The sequence below is a fragment of the Pimephales promelas genome, chromosome 5 (genome assembly GCF_988280905.1).
Source record: "Pimephales promelas chromosome 5, fPimPro1.hap1.1, whole genome shotgun sequence".
NCBI lineage: Eukaryota > Metazoa > Chordata > Actinopteri > Cypriniformes > Leuciscidae > Pimephales > Pimephales promelas.
Window position 1 is genome coordinate 34,770,937 of NC_142773.1, and position 21,272 is coordinate 34,792,208.

At 34.5% G+C, this 21,272-nt stretch overlaps 2 protein-coding genes across 3 annotated transcripts; one reads left to right on the plus strand and one right to left on the minus strand.

The window, feature by feature from the left end:
* Positions 1–429: 429 nt before the first annotated feature.
* Positions 430–9,844, minus strand: atp1b3a (ATPase Na+/K+ transporting subunit beta 3a). The gene is made up of 7 exons (XM_039678064.2): positions 9,509–9,844; positions 6,109–6,237; positions 5,349–5,447; positions 5,046–5,233; positions 4,709–4,759; positions 2,146–2,232; positions 430–1,196 (listed from the first exon to the last, which is right to left on the minus strand). The coding sequence occupies exons 1-7, from the start codon at positions 9,621–9,623 to the stop codon at positions 1,029–1,031; spliced, it is 837 nt and encodes a 278-aa protein (XP_039533998.1). The 5' UTR covers positions 9,624–9,844; the 3' UTR covers positions 430–1,028.
* A 4,943-nt stretch (positions 9,845–14,787) lies between these two features.
* Positions 14,788–20,074, plus strand: LOC120482905 (uncharacterized). Of its 2 annotated transcripts, none has more exons than XM_089131372.1 (6): positions 14,788–15,055; positions 15,199–15,379; positions 16,334–16,597; positions 17,340–17,435; positions 17,619–17,633; positions 18,630–20,074. In XM_089131372.1, exons 2-6 carry the CDS (start codon positions 15,352–15,354, stop codon positions 18,722–18,724), a joined length of 498 nt encoding a protein of 165 aa, XP_088987498.1. In that variant the 5' UTR covers positions 14,788–15,055; positions 15,199–15,351; the 3' UTR covers positions 18,725–20,074. The 2 variants fall into 2 exon arrangements, with proteins under 2 accessions (XP_088987498.1, XP_088987497.1); XM_089131371.1 differs by having other exon boundaries at positions 15,218–15,379.
* Positions 20,075–21,272: the final 1,198 nt, after the last annotated feature.

A 21,272-nucleotide genomic window follows, 5' to 3' on the forward strand; every position in this document is an offset into this window, starting at 1 on the left:
CGATCCTCTCTGATGGAAAAAAAAAATCCTCTCTGATGGAAAAGAGCGAAGGGGCGTCGTCCATCTTTTTTTACAGTCCATGACGTAGACAAACAGATTCTCGTCGCTGTGACTAAATCTGGTCAACTAATTGACGCAAACCTCTGATTTATTGATAGCATCTGGCAGGAATAGACATTGCTATGTTTGGCTGGTGATATCCTTAAGCTAAACAAATACGACGTATGGCACCGTATGCATGTTTCAGTGCAGTTAGAGTTCAAATGTAATACAATCATGCTTGTATATTTCAAACAAATTGCTATTTAGCACAATTGTCGTCATTTTGAAGAAACTTTTATGTATCTCTATTTTTTTCTTATCTGTTATCTGTTAAACAACACTGTCTTAACGCCATCATGTGGTACATTCAGGATATAACAGACCATCTAAAACCACTACTTTCATGTGTTTTCTTTTTATTTGTCAAAATAGCATTTTTTTTTTTTACCAAGGTGTTAAATGGCTCTTAAGGCATCTGCATGAATCCATGCAGAGGTTACGAATATCATTAAGGTTAAAAACGTATTTCATATTTCAAAAATGTGTCAAATAATACCACTTTTTCAACAAATCTTACAGCAATATGACAATATGATCATTAAATATATTCACAGAGCAACACAAACACACAAAAAACACCAACCAAGGATTAAGATAGCAACTAACCCGTCTCATCCAGTACAATGTAAACAAAATCCCTTTAAGGGTACAACGTAATGATGTTAAAGAATTCGAAACATCTAGGGAATGCAAGGCCCGGGGTTAAAACACAATTAAACGTTCAGAGACGCTCACGTCTTCAGCAGGAAGAGGTGTTTGGTAGGAGACTAAACAGGGGGGTAGTTCATTAACAAAAATCAATCAGTCATGCCTGTCTGTGGAGTGTTAAATTAGGTCCTTTCGACCTGTTGAGGACCGTAAATGGGAGGGACAACAGGGAGTAAAGTAGTGCAAGTACCCCTTTATTGTCCGCAACTGCAACTGCTTTATTCGGTCACCAGGACCCGAAAGGTGACGCGGCCAAGAAACTTGTCACGCTCGTCGTTGTTCTTGAGGTTGGAGCCCTCTACCTTGCACTCTACAATCAGCTCCGAGTTATAGTCTTCCTTCTTAAGCAACAGCTTTACAGCAACCAGAGGCTGAACGTAACCCTTCTATTGAGGATCAGAGACAGAAAAACAGAGGTGAAATAATGTGTACTTCACTACACGCACACATACACAATCAAATTAAGATCTAATACTATATTTTCTGAGAGAAATGTCATCATAACATAATTTAGAGTACCATTGTACTCGTCCATCGATTTTTTTTCTTTAAAGTTTGTGTTACGAAGATGAACAAAGGTTTTACGGGTTTGGAGCGACATGAGGTTTAGTAATTAATGACATAAATTTCATTTTTGGGAGAACTAACCCTTTAATAGACCATTTTGCAAGATGTAAACAACACTGGTCCAGAAGCACTTCCTGTTTCAGTTTTTAACACTACATAAAAGCTGGGATAAAATACAACCAACAGAACATATAAAACTGAATCAAAAAGTTAAACAAACATCTTTAAGATGTTTTCTTTACATGTGAAATAAAGAAAACAGTTACAAACTGAAACAGGAAGTGTTTCTGGACCAGTGTTGTTTACATCTTGCAAAATGGTCTATAGGGCCAATTTTGTGAGGATTTAAAAACAGAAATGTGAAGGATACTTTATAAAAGTACTTTTAAAAGGCATATTAAATCTTCTATTAAAACTATATTTGATTACTTCAGGGTTTATAGCATTTCATATGGCAATAAAATTGTAAAATTGGATACACAGAAAAGGCGATTTCTTTTAACACAAAAATCATGTTGACAAATTTGTTTTGTTATCTTATATAACTATACAAATTAAATATTTTAACATTTATAAATTGACCCCAATAACTTCCATTGTATGTGCCTCACTGTAATCCATACTTTAACCCTTTTTTTAAAAAAAAAGGACAGACAAGTGGAATTGTTTTAGTGCTATTAATCATTATACTACAAATACTGTTGATTGGGCTTAGCTTGTATTGAACCTGGAATATTCCTTTAAGCATGTGCTGAGCGCCATACTTACATGTGTCTTTTTCCCATAGTACGGGAAGTACATCCTATCAATAGTCCCCTCATGGGGGAAATACTGCATCTGAAGAGGTTTCTCACGCTGAAGAGAAGCAAGAAAATACCATCAGACAACAGAAGACAACAGATTGTCACTGGGTGAGAGTGAATGATGTACACAAAAAATGGCAAAACACTAAGCTTTTAAATAGCCTTAACCACAAATCATTGGTCAGGAAATGAGAAAAAAATAAGTAAATGCACTTCTTAAAAAAGGAAAACATTTATTAAGAAAAAAACAAAACAGTTTTTGACAGATTATGGGAAGAATATGTGTGTGTGATGAATTATAATGACACACGAGTTGTATGGTGATGCTCCAGAGCGGTGTCTTTGAAAATCTGCTAAGAATGCATCTCAACCCCAGTGAAGAATGGAGGAAGAGTGTCATTGTGTGGGGAGCCTTTTTAGGTGCAGGTATTGGTGAGCTACTTCACTGTGAAAAGTTATTTAATGCTTTGGAGTACTGGAGAATACTGCAAAATGGCTTGCTTCAAATGAAAAGACAACCAAAAGCGGCTTGAGAACAAGTCCATCAGGCTCATGTTTTGGCCTGGTCAGAGTCCAGATATGAATCCTAGTGAATATTTGGTCTCACATCAAACTCAGTCGAACTGGGAGACATTTTTCAACTACTTATGAGCTGTTTGAAGAACACTGACGCTGTCTGCAAGTTCACCACATCTTAAAATTTTCAAGAAAACAAAGGAGAAGGCTATTCCATGCTAAGTTACTTTATCCACAGTATTTGTGGAATACTTGTTAATTTCCAAACCAGTAATTTGTGATTAAAATGGTTAAGACTAAAAGGCCACTAAATAGTTTGCCATTTTTAGCTTCGCATCCCTGATATAAATCATCCATTTGACATATACAGCAGATGCAGCGTAATAACACATTTGAATGCAGTGCATAATTAATCCCAGCAGAAGAAGCAGACTCCTTGCTTTGGAGAAAATGAGCGCTGAAAGACATGCTGCTGCGTTGCCATGCTAAATAAATTACAATTTGCCCCAGTATTAGGCATCCATCTTGATCAAAAATAGCATTAGCAACTCATCTAATATCATAACTCATAATAATATTAAAATGATAACAACCGCGAGAATGGTCAATCAATTGATTGTGATTAGGGATGCATGAGATATCAATTTATTTGAATTTGTTGATATTAGATATTTAATTGTATTCTATTGAAAACTAATAGAATTATTATAATAATAATGCTTTCGTTGTTATTTTGGTTGTTGGATCTGTCATTATTTTATCCTTGTTGTTTTTTTTTATGTAGTATCATGTAAGCAGAATTAGTATTAATATATAATAATAATAATATTAATAATAATAATAATAATAGACAAAGAGAGAAAAATGTGTCACAATTGAAGGTAGATTATATGGTTTGGGCTTGTCGTATATGTATGTGTATATGCATGTATATATTTTTTTTCTTTAAGTTTTCTGTTAATTGTCATTTTATGTTGGTGAGGTCATCTAATTTGTGAATCTTGTTTATAGGAATGGGGTAGGAGCTTATAAGATTTTTTTCTTCATCCTACTCCTGTTCTTTTTTTGTCATGGAATGTACTTTAAATTGTTCTTGTGGCATTTCGTGTTGCATTACCATGAAAAGAGAATAGAAAAATAAATGAAATGAAAAAAAATTGTGCACATAATTTCCACTATTTTTACATGTAGAATACCTTTGCAACCATCGAACACGCACTTTAAGTTAATCTTTAAATACAATAACAGTTCCCTAAATTCACCTGTAACATTTAAAATTATTGATCTTAGTTTTTAGTGGTTTTTATAGTTCATTTTAGATCATATTTAACATATCGGCGCATCCCTAATTCTGACAAGATGTTATTTCAATGTTAAAGCTTGCAGAAATTCTGAAGTAAGGAACGACAGCATATACATGAGAGACATGCTCAATCACATCGGTGGCAAACGACCGGGTGAATGAGAGAGACCATATATACAGTGATCTTACCCATCACTTTACTAAGGAGTTCAACTGGCAGCATGCAATTGAGACATGAGAGGAAAAGGAAAAAAAACACACACACATTTGAGAGAGGATGGAGTAACAATTTGAAATTCAAGCTGGAGACACAACAACATATAAATCAAACCTTAAAGCTGAAATCCATAAGAAAACTACAGAAAACACTGACAATTACAAACACCCAAGAGGATCTGCTCCTACATTGGCTGCCTTGCAGAGCAATGAAACACCCTAAAAGGATTAGAGCTGTATGGGGACCAATCAGAGATATGCTTTGCTGACATCATACTCTATCATTGGTCACATGATTTTTTCCTTCATTATAGCTTAGTATAACCAAAATGATTGAGTGATTCTCTTTTAAATTGCAGCTTTAATCCACAAAAAACACCACAGATACAAACTTGTACATTTATGATCTTATATGGTCTACTATATCTTAATATCAGTAATGTAAATTCAATCTTTAAGCTACTTCCATATTAAACAGGTTTTCAATTGTTACCTTTGATGTGCAGTTGATGTACGGATCTCCAGATGGCCTGAGACCAATGACCTGAGGGGAAAGGATAAGGCAAAATCAGCCTGATTCACCCTCAGTCAGATATGGATAGATAAGGATACCTAGCCAATTTGGCTTTATAAAATGCATTATTAATTTGGAATTAAATGTTTTGTATTCACCACCATTCAAATCTTTGGGGTTTATTATTTTTGAAGCTGTCTTTGACAATTGTCTTGAACAATTGCATCCTTGTTGAATTAAATATACTTAATTTATTAAAAAAAAAAAAAAAATCGTACCGGCCTGAAACTTTTGAATGGATGTTACGGTTACTCACCCTATTCATCTTGACAATAAAACACGGCTGCCCCTTAGCATAGCCGAAAGTGGTGTCCTCCATCCCGGAGCAATGGTGGAGTAAACTCCTCTTAAACTGGCACACTTTCTTCAGAGGTTCCTCATCCTGTTCAGAGTACTCACCCGCCATACACAAGTCATTTTTGGCTTGCTCTGAGTCATTATACTCTGGAAATGGAAAACAGACAAAGTATAAATAAACAAGACTATAGTATCCAAGTACTACGCAACCAGATGAGAAATTATTTAAAAAGCAGGGTGAGGGAAAGTGTAGAGCACTTACGATGAAGAAACGATTCTAGATGCTGAACGTACTGGCCATATTCAAGAGAATCTGATCTGTTAAAAACTATATTCAAAGAGTTTGGCCTGATAACCAACCCTGTGAAAAAGAAAAAGTTAGTTATATATTAAATATATTACTTTTTTAAATATATTATATGTCTCAGGTGTCCCAAAAATGTGTGGTTTTTAGCTCAAATATCATTTATTTTACATTTATTATGTTGTATTTGCCCATTTTTGAGTGGAAGGAACAACGTACTGTTCTCGTGCATGTATTTTTAAATGCAAAAGAGCTGCTGTTTCCCACCCTGTACGGCTACAGATACTCTGCCAACAAAACATCTGTTTGGTTTTGATTTTCTTTTTTATCATAATCACGCGTACTAACATTGACATTGCAGTTCTTTATCATGATGAAATTGTATTATCTGGATGTGTCTTAAAGCCATTTCAGTCTAAAATTCAGATATGTGGTTTTCTGAGCGCACACACTCAAAGCTGGATGTCAGACGGCGTGTCACGTGAATATTGAGTTCACATAAACAGTCATTTTTATTATTATAGGGTGGTTAATACACACACTCTCGACATATTTATGTTCAAACACCATGTAAAAGTGAATTTTGGATAATAGGTCACTTAGGATATTAATAGGTTTTTATTTTCTCTTTTTTATTAACACTTATTGTCAAATTTAATACAAGTTTTCTGTTGCACATATACCCAGTACAGCCTGATAATAAGAGCTGCACACTGACCTGGGGATGCGACACGATCTTGATACTTTGGCATGTCGTCATTCAGCATCTGAAGCATCACCCACAGAGTGAAGACAAACATGGCAGCCAAGAAGACATAGAATACCAAGTAAAAGAGGAGGATGATGCCTGAAAGACAGTACCTTAGACAGTAAAAATAGATATTTCATACATACATTTAAACAGTATAAAATATAAACATAACCAACCGATGACAGAACGAATCAAATCCAAATATTTTGCTAGTGTTTCATATAGAGCTCATTTTAATCTGACCTAGCTTATCAAAATTCAATTTATTTCTCTCTCTGAGATACTTAATTCTGATTGGTCATTCACCGATTTTCAATTTCAGTAATTTATTCAGTGTAGCTACACGATGCACTGTGTATAATTATTTTGTAAATATATAAATACACACACATGCATGTATATTTAATAAAAAAATATTATTTATATATAAAATATTTATATTTATATATAATAAATCTATATAGAGTATATACATGAAAATATTTCTTAAATATATACAAGCATGTGTGTGTATTTATATAATATAAAATAATTATACAGAGCGCACCCACATATATTATGTAAACACAAACTTTTATTTTGGATGCGATTAATCGCGATTAATCGTTTGACAGGCCTAAAAATTATGAAAAAAAGCTCAGTCAAGAATACAAAAAATATTGAAAATATTAAAATCAGAAATGTCAGAAATCCGAATGTGCATAAAAAAATGTCCATCAAAACCATCTCGTAAAACTATGTTCATAGTGCAGTCAAATCGATTAATCGATTCTAAAATTAAAGTCTGTTTATATAATATATGTTATGTTTGTGTAATTGTAGGCTATATACACACTATATATATTATATATAAATATAATATATATATACACACATACATTATACTACATCGTTTTCCTACACAGAGAAAAGTAGCTCTGGCTACTGTGGTGCTTGTATGATGTGAGTGGTGTAAATTTCCCACGAATCATTCAAAACAGCAAACCTCCAGGGAGACACCAGCTGTAAAAACAAAAGTGTCCTAAGTCAAGGGGTTTCATCCTTCGAATGCTGCGTTAGAAGGAAATGTGTCACAGCAGAACGACAAAGTCTGTCCCAATTTAAAGGCTTCTTCAGATGCAGCCTTTAAATTAGTGGATTACTGATGTTTAGTTAGCGAATGAATCAGTAGTTTCACCAAACCAGACTGAACCATCTGAAACGGTTCCGCAATCAAACTCACTTTCAAACATGCCAGACAGTCACTCTGACTCGAAATGAACCAGTATCCACGAGTGTATGTTATTATAATGCATATTCTCATTCAGCACTCCAGTTAGTCCATCAGTACACAGCTGTAATATATATATATAGGCTAAATGTATGTTTCTAATAAGTAACTAGATAAGAACATTCGGGTGCGAGTCTTTGCAGTTTACATTGTAGAGCAAAATGTCAAAGTGTCGTCAAGTTATGTTTCCCACAGGCTTTATTTAACTCATAAAAAGAAAAAAATATTTTAAAGCACATAGGAAAATCTCGAGAGAATCAGTGGCGAATTAGACTTTGAAGTCATCCCTGCACCACTCTATTGGGACCATACTTTGAAGGACACAGTTAAAGAAATCATTATTTAGGTGATCATACGTTCCAATAGGATTAAAATAAAGGGGGAAATTATTTAGTAATTTATTTTATATATTCACAATGTAGTAAAATAATGTAACAGTCCTATTCAGCCAGTGGCGTAATGCACATCTGTGAGAACACCCCCCACCCCACACACACCCTACCCTGCAAAGCACGTGATGGCATGTATGAAAATCAGTTGTGTGTTTGTGCTTATGTCTGTCTCCCCACATACATAAAGTAATTGATTTAACGGTATAAATATCTGATTTAGCATGCAGTGAATTATCATTGCATAGATGCATTCAATTATATAGGCCTAGACTATAATGTAGGCTTATATTATGTGCAGTGATTTTGATATAGGCTATGAAGCCTAAATATAGCCTAGTTCTTTCTAGTCGGACTAAAATCCCAGAAAGGGATCCCAGAATCCCCCAAACTTCAGAAAGTGTGTGAGCTGACCATTAACAAATCTGGTGGGGTAACTGTTTCTTTTTTTGTGTGCAAAATAAAAATAATATTATAAAAATAAAGTTTTTGGGGGTATTTTAGCACTGTTTTCTTCTATGTTTGCCTTTTTTTTGCTATTTTATTTTTCATCTTTACTCAATGGAGTGTAGATCTAAAAAAAAATAGAAAAGCAAAGGCTACTGGTATAGGCCTAGGTGAATCTGCGACATAGCAGGGATGGGGGATGTGGGGGGCCCACACTGCACTGCCTGTAAAAAAATCAAAGGTATCATTCGACCAGAAGGTTTAGTGAGGCGCAAAAACGTAAATTCCCCACAGCCAAGCGACGTCACGGCGTTCAGCGACGACACATTGATGTTGCCGAGCGCTATGAAGTTGTCATTTAGGTCTATGATCTTCAAAATGAACGAGAATGAATGTTTTTTTTTTTGTTTTTTTTTTAATGGGGGCCATTCTTATGGCGGACTCAAAGCGTCTAATCCCTGTAGGCTTTTAATCATTTAGACGCGCACTGGTATCGTCAAAGGCATATTAGGTCAAAAAGAACACGAGAAGGTTAATCACACTAACATTTAACACAGTGGAGTTTCTGACGATCTCGTTATTTTGAAGACTTGCAAGTTATTTAATAAGCACACAAATGTTTTCGTTAGCTAAATAGTGTAAACAAGAGCCTTGATAAATAAACTTAGATTAAAACCACAATACTAACAGTCTGGAAGAAACAGCGTAGGCTATATGGCCACTGAGAGCCGTCTAATGACGTTTATTAGCATCAGGATCCGATTTGCTCCACAGTGAAATATAACTGCGAAACACGGACAATCGTTTCGTTCCATTTTTAAAACAAACAAATAAATAAATAACAACTTAAAAAAATACCAGGCAATAAAGACATCCTGCCGTTTCTTATTATTTTTACATAATTTTAATTTTGTATCAAGTATTGATTCCGAATCCAAAATGTTGTCATTGAGGTTGTTGAGCATTGAGCAACATTATTTACATTGTAGATCATTCGAAACGCCGAGAGATTAAGACATTAAAATACCACTGATGTCATCAGGGAATGAGTTGATGACATTAAGATGCCGGAATGCCTAAGATAACGATGCTTTCGTCATTTTCAATGCACACTCGTCTTAATTCATCATGACCCTGGGGGGTCTTCATGTTTAATAAGCTTTACAGTTCCCTTCTGTCATAAAAAAAAATCCGCCTATAATGAAGGCTATGCAAACTGCACATTTCATGAATGACGCCGTTAGGGTTTCTGTCAACTCACCCCAATTTCTACCAGTCCGACCGAAGAATTCTCCAGTTCTTGGATTGTAGATCACGTCTTTCCAGTTACTCTCAAGCTCTTTGCCCTCCGCTGGTTTTTCGCTCTTTTTAGACATGCTTGTAATTTAGGTGCAACTGATGAAAAAGAGTGCGTGTGCGTGTGTGTGTGTGTGTGTGTGTGTGTGTGTGTGTGTGTGTGTTGCGAGCTGTTTGGTGTGGATGATGCTCTGGTGAAAGAGCGAAGAACCTCCGGTCTCTGACGTCTCCAAATGTTCCTGATTCTAAACTGGTCCAACAGACCTGAACCGACAGCAGCACGTTATGTTGTGGGGGAGGGCACGAAGGGGCAGCTGTTTCGCGCATGCGTACACAGTGCAACCCTGAAATTGTTACAAATTTATTGTGAAATTTATATTGGAGAATCTTGGTGATGATCATCGGCTCTATTGTATTATTCATTATGCATGTTATATAAGGTCGTATCAGTACTGAATTATTAGGCTACCATATTCACATCCCATGCTTTTATATGCTAAATAGCCTACACAAGCCTACTCTTGATGTTACCATGATGCATGCTCAATATATAGGCTACATATACATATATATATATATATATATATATATATACATATATATATATACATATATATATATATATATATATATATATATATATATATATATATATATATATATATATATATACTGATGGCCTATTAATAACACCCGTAATAATAATTATAAATATAGGTGTTGGGATGTTTTAAATTGTCATTTAGTTTCTAATTTTAGTTTTGATGATGATGATGATGATGATGATGATGATGATGATGATAATGCATTTTATTTAGTGTGCTTTTCTCCAACCCAAAGCGCTACATAGTATAGTAGAAAAATACAAGATAATAAAACAGAAGAATCAAACAACAATATACAAATACCAGACATACTACACCTCAAAGACAATAAACATTTTTAAAAAGTTTTCAGATAAATGTTTACTCGTGGGACTCCTGAATGGACAGACACGTCTTCTGAGATTCTAATGAAGAAATTCAACAGTAACTTCAACTGGCAAGATAGATAACCTTTATGAATATGGTTTATTCCTAAAAATAAGTGGGAAAGTTTTAAACACCTTTTAAAAACCAGTGCGCATGCATGTAAAGCTAAGCTTTTGTATGGCTGATAAGCGGATATTCACAGACCTGTACTAAATAATCGACCAGAACTTGCTGAAACCCCTTAAACACACAGGTAATCGATTGAGGTAAACCTCTAACGAGAATGGAAGAAAAGAAGGGAACAAAGTGAAGAACTGCAAAATGAATGCTATTCCCATCACTATTTTCTTCTGCTTTCTGAGCACAGCTGGGCTGTAATGAGGCTGTTAATTAGTGATGACCTCAGTAAACACAGATGACTTATGTAACACACACACACACACACACACACACACACACAAAACATGATTTTTTTCAATGGTATGAATTATGAATTAAAAGCTAAAATTCCTCAGCTAAAAAGTGTAATGCTCTACATTTCTTATTTGAGGTTAGTTGAATAAAATCAGCCATTTCAGATCATACATTTGAACAAATACTGATTTTCATTCGTCTTTCTTTCAAATGTCACCACATTTTTTTCCTTCATTGTGTGCTTCTGAAATGTTTGTTAGTGTTTACATATAAAGCTCCAGTCTGTAACTTTTTATCCCAAATAAATTAGAGCATACCCAGTATTCAAAACTATCTACTTGTCATAGCTTGTCATCTATCTATAAATTACAGGAACGTCCAGCTCTTTCTTTCTCATGTTGCTTGCTGCTCTTCTCACAATCAGATGACCAGCAGGCTCACTTACTTTGTTTTGTTTACTAGTTCTGAGAGCACACACAGTTTAATATGCTATTATACTCTAATAACTCCATGTAAAAGCCAGAAACTAAGCTTTTTTTTTGTTGTTGCACAGGCCTAAAGGGTTAATGGTGCCCCCTATCAACAGTAAAAATTAAAAATGTTTACCTCTTCCCAAGCAGGGAAAACCACCCGAAAAAAATCATGATTATATGGTGTCATGGCTTTGCCATAAAAAAATGTGGTTATAATGGAATTCAATGGGGCAAAAACAGCCAGGAACAGTAAACGAGGGAGTTAAAATGTTAAAATGTGATGCTGCATGAAAACTAACAATGCATCAAAAACCAATGTTGTTTCTAATCTTTGCCATGTCCAAGGCTGTGATAAAAGGTAAAAAAAAAAAAAAAAATCAGTCTACAATCACATTTTACATTGAAAATAAGTAATTTTGTCGCACACAAAAAAACCAGACATAATTTATGAACTTGGCAAATAAAGAGTTAAAATCTGATTTAAAAAAAAAAAACTTTTAGTAGTTTTGATCAGGACTGAGGTTGATTGATAGATTTATACATCAGATGAAAGCTTTGAGACAGTTGCGTCACAGAACGTATCTGAAGCAGCAGAGAGGAGCAGCAACTGGTTGTGGTTGAGACGGAAAGATTCTGGCTGGCTGTGTACAGGCCGCCATGCTGCGGTTTCGTAGAATTCTTGAAAAACTGGAAGAGTTTGTTGGTTTATTGTATATTCAAACTATATGTATATAGTTTGCATAGTAATTAAAGTGACCAAGCTACAAGCTACAAGTTAAGGGATCAAGTATGCAAGCTACCACTTGCATACTTGTTCCCATTCCTGGTAGTATAAATACTGCTTTGTTCCTTTATGTCCCTCAGTTCTTGCAATAATAAATGACTCTTTATCATTCAGGGAGGTACCAGCAGTTTTAAAAAAGCAAAATTTGGAGGCAAAAAATTTGTCAAATTATCGCCCAATCTCAAATCTCTAATTTCTTTCAAAAATATAGGAGGGTGTGGTTGCAGCACAACTAAACAAGCACTTAATTGAAAATGAACTATTTGAGCCTCATCAATCAGGATTTTGAAAATTACACAGTACTGAGACTTCATTGGTGAAAGTCGCTAATGACTTACAGTAATAATCAGGGGTGTAATGTAACGAATTACAAATACTCACGTTACTGTAATTAAGTAGTTTTTTTTCAGAAATTGTACTTTTTTGAGTAAGTTTAAAATTGTGTAATTTTACTTTTACTTGAGTACATTTTAAGTGATGTATCGGTACTTTTTCTCCGCTATTTTCCTTCTGTTTGTGGCCGTTACTCGTTACATGCTTGTTTTAATTTTATTTTTATCCATCAACGTGATTGGATCGAGTAATCGAACTTCACTTCTATTCACAACTCCTCTCCTGTGGCATCATGGGATAGTAAAGTTTCCATCGAATGCAGATTTCAGAATACCATTGTAGTCATCTGGGTAGCTTATTGCCGACTCTTTTATGAGTACTGTGAATTCAGACACGGTAACTTTTGTCACATACTGTTGTGACAAGGTGGTTATTTTTTTATTAAAACTTCATGGTCAGAGTTGAGAACCCCTGCTCTATATGGAGGAACACAATTTTTTTTTGGTAAACTGTTGGTACTTTGTTTAGGTTGAGTTAATATAATATCAACCAAGTTGATATTTCTTTTCATCCTAAAACAAAACACAATGGGTAATTATTGGGTAAAACACTGATATATCAGTATGGAAATTTTAAAGTTACTGTCAAAGTACATCAACCTTCTTCAACCTTCACTTTCCAATACAGATTTACAAACTGAGTAATTATTTTTTAACTGTCTAGTTTGTGTAAGCCAGAAAGAGTGTTATAGGTATTTTAATGATTTACAGGTGTGAAGCATAATGTTCTTGTTAAGGCAATTTTTAGACAAAATGAGCAAATAACATATTCAGCATAGTTGTTGTTAAAGTAATATTTTAATATAATGCAAAAATTTCAGAGCTTCGGGTTAGAAAAAGCATAGCTTATAGGCTGAATCCGAAATTAGTGGTGTCCGAAACCACAGTGGACATTATTGAGTGCACTTATTTAACCACATATTGCACTGTAATAACATGTGTAGGCGGTGTGAACTAGACATCAAAAACTAGGGGCCCCTAAAATCATCACCTCCTTTTTCCCAGTTAGATATTGATGGGTCTGCTCTTAAACCATTAACTAAAAATATACCCTGCTAAAACACAGTTCTTTCACTCAGCTCATTCATCTAAACATTATGTAAATGTTGCAACACTTCTCCTGTCACTGTCCTTTTAGAATGAATCACTTAATTTTTTTTTTTTTTAAAATACTTTGGATTAAAGTATCTGTAATCTAAATGTAAACGTATATACCACAAAAAAAAAGCTTAAATGTCAAAGAGTATGTGCTATAAACTTCTTCTGTCCTGAACAAGACTGTAAAAACCTATTATAAACAACCTTTGAGTTCATGACTTCTCCAGTGTTTGGGTCAAAGCAAATGAGATTTTCAAGGGAGATATTTTTTTCCAAGTGAACAATGTGTTTTAGTCGTATTTCTGTACATTGTTTAACATGGTTTGTGAAGGATTTTAAACCCTCTGCTCTTTCTTTTCAGCATAAATCTCTACCAAACAATTGCCATATATGGTTATGCCTGGGTCCCACATAGCCTCTCTCTCTGTTCTTAAATATGTAACTCAAAGCTAAAAATGTCATCATTTTAAAATAAGCACACAGATTAATTAGGCTACCATTTTTCAGAAAATGGATTTTAACATATTACATCAATTGCTTTCCAGCTTTTAATATTGCACCCAAAAATTGTTTGTTTTAAACTATTGCACATGATTTCCATGATGTTGCTGTGTGTGCATATTGAATATCACAATATTCAATTAGATTAAGCTTATGCTTTTAATTGAGAATTCGTCTCTCTGCTCTTCTCATGTCTTGTCTTTGTTTACATTGGCTCATGCTCTTGTCCTGTTTTTCCAGCACTGACGTGGACTTGATAAAACGTTTTCCTTCATGCACTATGCTAATATAAGTTCGAAATTTTGCGAATTACGATGACATCGTCATTTCTGGCCTGGGTGAACTGTCCCTTTAAATGCATACCTGCAGGATTATTCCTGTGCGTGTTGTTGTCTTATTTTTGTTACACGACACATAGAAATCACAATTTATAACATTACAATGCTGGCATCTCACTTAATTTTGTAAATACAGTACAAAAATCATAACCTATAGTTTTCAAGCACTAAACGTCTCTCAAAGTAGGCTACAGATTCAGCATTTTTGTTTTTATAGCTGGTATGTCAACTTCAGGTCAGTGTTTGACTCTTTCCCCTGGTGTGACAATCCTCACAGTTCCTCCTCATGATACCAGCCAATGACAAGCAAGTGCTCTTGTATCTTCTACATGTAGCCTAATGTTTAAGCCAAATGCTGGACGGTTTTTGTTTCGGCTCTGGATTTTATACACACTTAATGAGTTGTTCTTAAAACTGCGCAGTGTGAATGAGAATGACAAAAATCGAAACCGAAAGAAACCAACTGATACCATCGCTGCAAATATGCTCTTCATTGCCATCCCGTTTCTTCTTGTAGCTTCATCATCGGCTTTTCCTACGGGTAAGTCTTTTATCCTGTTACACAGCATCCTTCCCAACTTATAATAGCCTGTATGTTTTGTTGCTCGTGGGTTTTTTTTTTCTTTCTATGTTTACTTTACTCGCTGACTCGCTGGATTATTGTCAAGCAATAAGCCGCCTCAGTCATGTGTTTTGTTGTTAGATACTGTAATCCAGTTCGAGCGCAGGGTGTTGGTGAACGGGACGATCGTGGAGAGGATCCTTGTCAGCTATAAGGAACAGTTCGACAACAAGCAACCTCTTGTCAGACCCATTCAAGATAAATTCCTGAAAACGATGGTGGAGAATGATCATCATCCAGCAAGTAAATAATATTAACGCAATGATGCATGTAGCTTATCATCAACCGATAACGTCCAGTTATTCTTTTTATCTCGAACCAATCAATATGCTTCAGTGTTTTGACGCAATAATTAAATAAATAATCAGTAGACTAAACTCCATAAATAATAAGCACAAGTGGATTATGAATATAACAATAAAATAATTACATCATAATGTAAAAATTCAACTAATAACTCTTTATTTTTATAGGCTATTATTCTTTATAAGTCGACTTTAATCTATTTTTTTTTTTTTTTTTTACTTTGCAATTGACCTTACCAATTAAAGCATTGTTAAACTAGCATAGGTCTACTCAAGCTTAAAGGGATACTTCAGGATTTAGCTTTAAAGGAGTAGTTCACTTTTAAAAAAAAACTTTTGCTGACAATTTACTGACCCCCATGTCATCCAAGATGTCCATGTATTTCTTTCTTCAGTCGAAAAGAATTAATTGTTTTCGATGAAAACATTACAGGATTTTTCTCCATATTTCAATAGACTCCAACTGTTTCAAGGTCCAAATGACAGTTTCAGTGCAGCTTCAAAGGGCTTTAAACGCTACCAAGCGATGAATAAGGGTCTTATCTAGCGAAACGATCGGTCATTTCAAAAATAAATAAAAAAGTTTAAGTTTTATAAGCTGTTCTGTGATGCCCGTTCGTGACTCTTCTGTTTGAACTCGTTCATCAAAATGAACAAATCTTTTTTTAAGTCATTTCGTTCATTCAACGAACGAAATGGAAATTAAATCCCCTTTTAAATACACATTAATCTTTCCAGATGTGAAGTATCCCTTTAAATTAATATTATATTATATTTGTCACTATTATTCTATTCTATGTATTTATGTCTAAAATAGGCATGTGCATTTTAGTGTCAATCACAAATTTTCATGCAACCACTCTGTGACAATAATTTCACCTTTATTTTTCAGGTTATGGCATATATACACGTTTGAGGGAATGCAAGATGCAAGGCTATCAGGTCCTGCAGCTTTACGACCGGTTTCAGCTCAATGGCCGAGATTGTCTGACTTTAGATCCTGAAACTGATACGTGGACCGTGGTGATGCCAGAGGCGCTGCATCTAAAGCAGTTATGGACGCTTCAGGGCGAGCACACAAGTCTAGAGAAAACTGACCTGAAAGAAGAATGTAAAGATTTCATCAAGCAGATGGATGACATCCAGAATCAAGAGGGTATGATGAATATTTGTTAGAATAATGTATGTCCTACTAATTAAAGCACCCATATTATGCTTTTTCGAATATTACCTTTCATGCAGTGAGTGATATAGCTGTAGTTTTAAAGATCAAAGTGTACAACAAATAAAGTGATTGCCTCCTAAATGAAAGAATCGATTCTGAACTGCTGAAAGTCGTCAGCAATTCCAATCTCACTTTCTGTTACATGCCTAGATAACAATGTCACAAATTTGCATAAAAACAGCCTAAAGGTCTTCATACTTTGACCTGTCCTCAGACCTTCAAAGCAAAATTAGGAACTTTAACCATAGCATAATAGAGGCACTTAAATAGTGTTTTTTCCACTAAACTAGAAAACCAGTTCTTATCAGAATCATGCACTTAAAGAATTTTAAAGAACTCTTTGTGCAAAAAAGGTTCTATATAAAGGAGAAATGTCTTAAATGATTGTGTAATACTTTCAGTTTAAGAGGGTTTTTTGTTCTGGTAATAAAGCAAGTGTATGATATGTTTAATTCACAAAATTAAATTAGGATTGAAAATGAATTAAAACTAAATTCATTAATTAACTAAATCACTATAGAACTTTTACCTATATCTTCCATTTTTTACAGTACATTATCTACTTTTTACATTTTATATAATATTTTTTAATAAATAACAATATATAATATTATATATTTTTAGAAGATCAGATTATTAACTAAGAATATGGAGTTTATTGAATGTTTTTCAGGACATGTTGGTGTGTTAAGAGTGATGATTCCAGTTCTAGCCATTTCTCTCTTCATTGGATTCATATTCATAAGCCTCCTTATCTCCAAACGACACAGTAAGCATACTGCTGAAATCATGTGATGTGTACTTGTGAATAAACACCACTGCAAACCAGTAAAGTCACTTCCAATGATTTTAAATACATGGATAAAAAATTAAATGATCACAATTAACATAAAATAATATTTTGTTTGTTCATCCTTTCTTTGCCTTGCTCTTCCTCTTTTGTTTGATGGAGGTCAACAGCCAGGAGGTGAGATGTTTCACATTGTTTACCAAATGCTTAATTGCTGCTATATAAATGCAGAAGATTAAATATTGGCGTTGCTATAGCTGTCCCTGCCGTGGATTGGATGGCATTCAATGAACTAAGGTTCCCAGGCACCCATAGTTAATAAAAAGTGATTTCTTAATTCTTGCTTGGTTTAGAAATACTGAATATTCATTTATGTAATTCAGAACTATTTAAAGCTGCAGTCCGCAGTTTTTTCCTCTTTGTCGCCATCTCTGTTCGAAATCTGCAATTTTTAACCCCATAAAAACTACGGACTGCAGCTTTAAGGATGTATATTTGAAGAGTTCAGATGCAAAAGCCTCTAAATGCCATTTGAAATTTTCTTCTTTAATGATGATTTTTATCAAACTTGTATATTTAAGTTCAGTAATTTCACTTAAATAACAATTAATAGGTAATTTTCATTGTCATTTAAGTGAAATTACTGAACTTAAATATACAAGTTTGATAAAAATCATCATTAAAGAAGAAAATTTCAAATGGCATTTAGAGGCTTTTGCATCTGAACTCTTCATTTATATGTTAAATGTTTGTACATGCACTTTCACATGACAATGTTACAGTTTAATTAAAAAACTATTTTGTCAGCTAGCACAGATATGTTTTATGAGATGTGATTATGTAATAACATCTAAATTAGTATGTTTCATTGGAGTCAAATTAAAACATATCAACCTTATGACAAAATTGGAGGTTTCTGTCTGTCGGAGATCTCAAAGAGAGTAGAAACAATCCATGAGCAATAAACTTAACACATAGAGAAGTCTTTGAAGTCTTATATCTGAAAAGGTATTGCTTACATACATTACTATGAAAGATCAACACAGACAGATGGAGGTGGATATGCAAAAAAGGCCTACATTCATACCAGATAGGTGCATCAACTTTTTGTTGTTTTTGTTGTTGTTGCTGTTAGGCATATCAAATGTTGATGATTTCATTGCTTCCTTGTAGGTGTTTTAGGTTCATTAATCCACTATTCAGCCCACCAATTTGATGTACCATTGGACAAAGAAAGCTATGGAACATCTCCCAAGTTCCCATACTGAAGAGGGATTGTTAGCAAACACCTACCTAACCTCCCTGGCCACACTCTTTCTCTTGATTGTAAAAGGAGGCTGATTTGGAAGTTCAGTAGGTTACTTTTGATCCAACACTGTATATCCAGTATGGAAATGTTATTGCACGAAATGATCTTGAAAGCTAGCTATTACTATTATCGTGATAATATTGTATGCACAAATTGTTAAGGTTTTTGGACTGAGTAAACAATGGGTCTCATTCACTAAGCATGCGTACACACAAATTTGAGCGTGGAGTGCGTACGAACGATTTTAAGAACAAATCACGATTCACCCAAAAATTTAGTGATAAAATGTATTCTAAATGTATGGGAAAAATAGGATCAAAAGAGATAAAAAGTGTTTATTTTGAGAAATGGTGAGAATGGCACACTTGCCATTGCTCGAGGATCGGGCGAGAGAGCGCGTCTGCAAACACAGTTTGACGAAAGAGTGAGAAAAGGCTGTAAGGAAAGCGTTTGTGGAACCTTATATGGAGATGGTTTGGGCGTGTTTATGCAAATGACTAACCTTGTGCATACTACCACTCATTTAGAATACTCCGAATTCACGAATATGATAACGATTTTAAGAACAAATTCATGTGCGTATACGATTTAGGCAGAGATTTTTTGTGACAAGGGTACAAATACAAAATAACCCACGCAATTTTTAGTAAATGAGACTTAAGGCCAGATTTACTAAACGGGGCAAATTAGCACAGATGGGAGTGGATGCTGCTGGATAATTTCCAGAATGATCAACACAATCTACCAAGAGCAGCACAAATTAGCGTCTGGTTTAAAACATGCTTCTTTTGGAGCAGTAATTAATTAGTGGTGTAAATACCAGTAAATTGAGCGTAAACTAGTAAATCACCTTCCATGATTCATTTAAATACTCTCCTCTCATAAATTTAGCAAAAATAACTGTGTCTACACCTTTTCAGCGCAAAAATTTTCCATTGCGTTTTTTAGCACCAAATGAGGGTTTGTGCTGGCGCAAGCTGTTAGTATATCTGGCCCCCAATGTCTTATGGTTATTTTTAATGTAGTTAGTTAGTTAAATGCAGCTAATTGATATGCTGCCCTTTACTACACAACAAAAAACTAATTCAATGTCTATAATGCAGCTGGCATTACAGACAATTATTTTGTTTTTGTTGACATTTTACATAGAAAATGTTTTATTTGTTTCAAATGTTGTGCTTATTACATTTTTCCTCATTGTGTAAAACTGCTGATATACCAAAATATTTTGTTGTATCTGACACTAGATGTAATTTTATTCTAAATACATGCAAAAAGACTAAAACAAGTAAATAACCAAATCAAACTATCTCATGGTCTCCTCTTTCATGGTCATTATTACTTTTTATTTTTAGTACATTTTTACTTTAATAAACAGTGTGTGTGTGTGTGTGTGTGTGTGTGTGTGTGCAGAGTCGGCCCGAGCCTTTTGGGGGCCCTAAGCAGAATAACACTTAAAACTTACCATCACGACCTATTGGTTTTCATTAAACCGAGAAAAATTGAATTTTCTTTTATTGACGATCACTGAGAAATGGTCTATTATTTAAAATGCAAAAAAAAAAAAAAAAAAAACATTTATTATTTTCAAGGTGAAAAGGATTCATTTGCCTGGATCCACGCCGAAGAAAACGTCTAAATGTCACATTTTTCAGACTGATCTCATGAAGTAGCAAATGCGTAGAGATGACACGCCACCTGACTCGAAAGTGGCGTATATGTTTATGCAAAAGTCATGATGTCATGTTGCATTTTTAATGAAGCAGCCTAAATAGTCCACTTTGCAAAATGTGTAGATGTCAGGTTTTCATTAAACCGAGAAAAATGGAATTTTGTTTTATTTACGATCACTGAGAAATGTTCTATTATTTAAAATGCAATATATATATATATTATTTTCAAGGTGAAAAGGATTCATTTGCCTGGATCCACCCCGAAGAAAACGTCTAAATGTCACGTTTTTAATGAAGCAGCCTAATGAGTAAAATGTCTATTTTTCCGGCGTCCCCCAGCTCCTCGTTTAAGCAAAAGGTACGCTAAAACAACGTATTACATCGACGTTAAAACACGTTATACCCATACCATGGTCTGGGTGAATACTCGATTCTGGTTGGCTGCAGGGTGTCCGTTAAAAAGTGATAGAGGACACCTAGTAAAGTAGTTCTGGTGAAACTGCCTGTTTACCATTCGAAATGAATAAATAAATGCGCTGCCCACAACAGCTGTGAGTAACCATAGCAACAGCAATGTGCACGTGTTTCATATATGTGTGCTCGAATGAAGTTTGATTTAAGCCCTAGACGGCGCCTCATACCTAAGAAGCCTGTTTGATAAATTTTTTTATGTGTAATTAAAAAAAAAAAAAAACTATGCCTACCTTTGTGTTTCATGAAAAAAAAATTCATTTTTGAACCTGAAGGGTTCTACACGCTGAGCGGACTATAAATATCTCTGGTTGCTAAATAAACCAGGCGAGTTCTTATTTGTAAAAACTTGATTTAGCCTAA

What these genes read in the sequence shown, in the direction of transcription:
- atp1b3a (XM_039678064.2), bottom strand. Translation starts at nt 9,623, where the DNA reads ATGTCTAAAAAGAGCGAAAAACCAGCGGAGGGCAAAGAGCTTGAGAGT. An exon ending in TCGGACTGGTAGAAATTGGG is followed by an intron (nt 6,238 to 9,508) that starts GTGAGTTGACAG and finishes ACTGTCTTTCAG; the next exon opens with GCATCATCCTCCTCTTTTAC. An exon ending in TCTAGAATCGTTTCTTCATC is followed by an intron (nt 5,234 to 5,348) that starts GTAAGTGCTCTA and finishes TTCCATTTCCAG; the next exon opens with AGTATAATGACTCAGAGCAA.
- LOC120482905 (XM_089131371.1), top strand. Translation starts at nt 14,854, where the DNA reads ATGTTTAAGCCAAATGCTGGACGGTTTTTGTTTCGGCTCTGGATTTTA. An exon ending in ATCATCGGCTTTTCCTACGG is followed by an intron (nt 15,056 to 15,217) that starts GTAAGTCTTTTA and finishes TTTTGTTGTTAG; the next exon opens with ATACTGTAATCCAGTTCGAG. An exon ending in GAATGATCATCATCCAGCAA is followed by an intron (nt 15,380 to 16,333) that starts GTAAATAATATT and finishes TTTATTTTTCAG; the next exon opens with GTTATGGCATATATACACGT.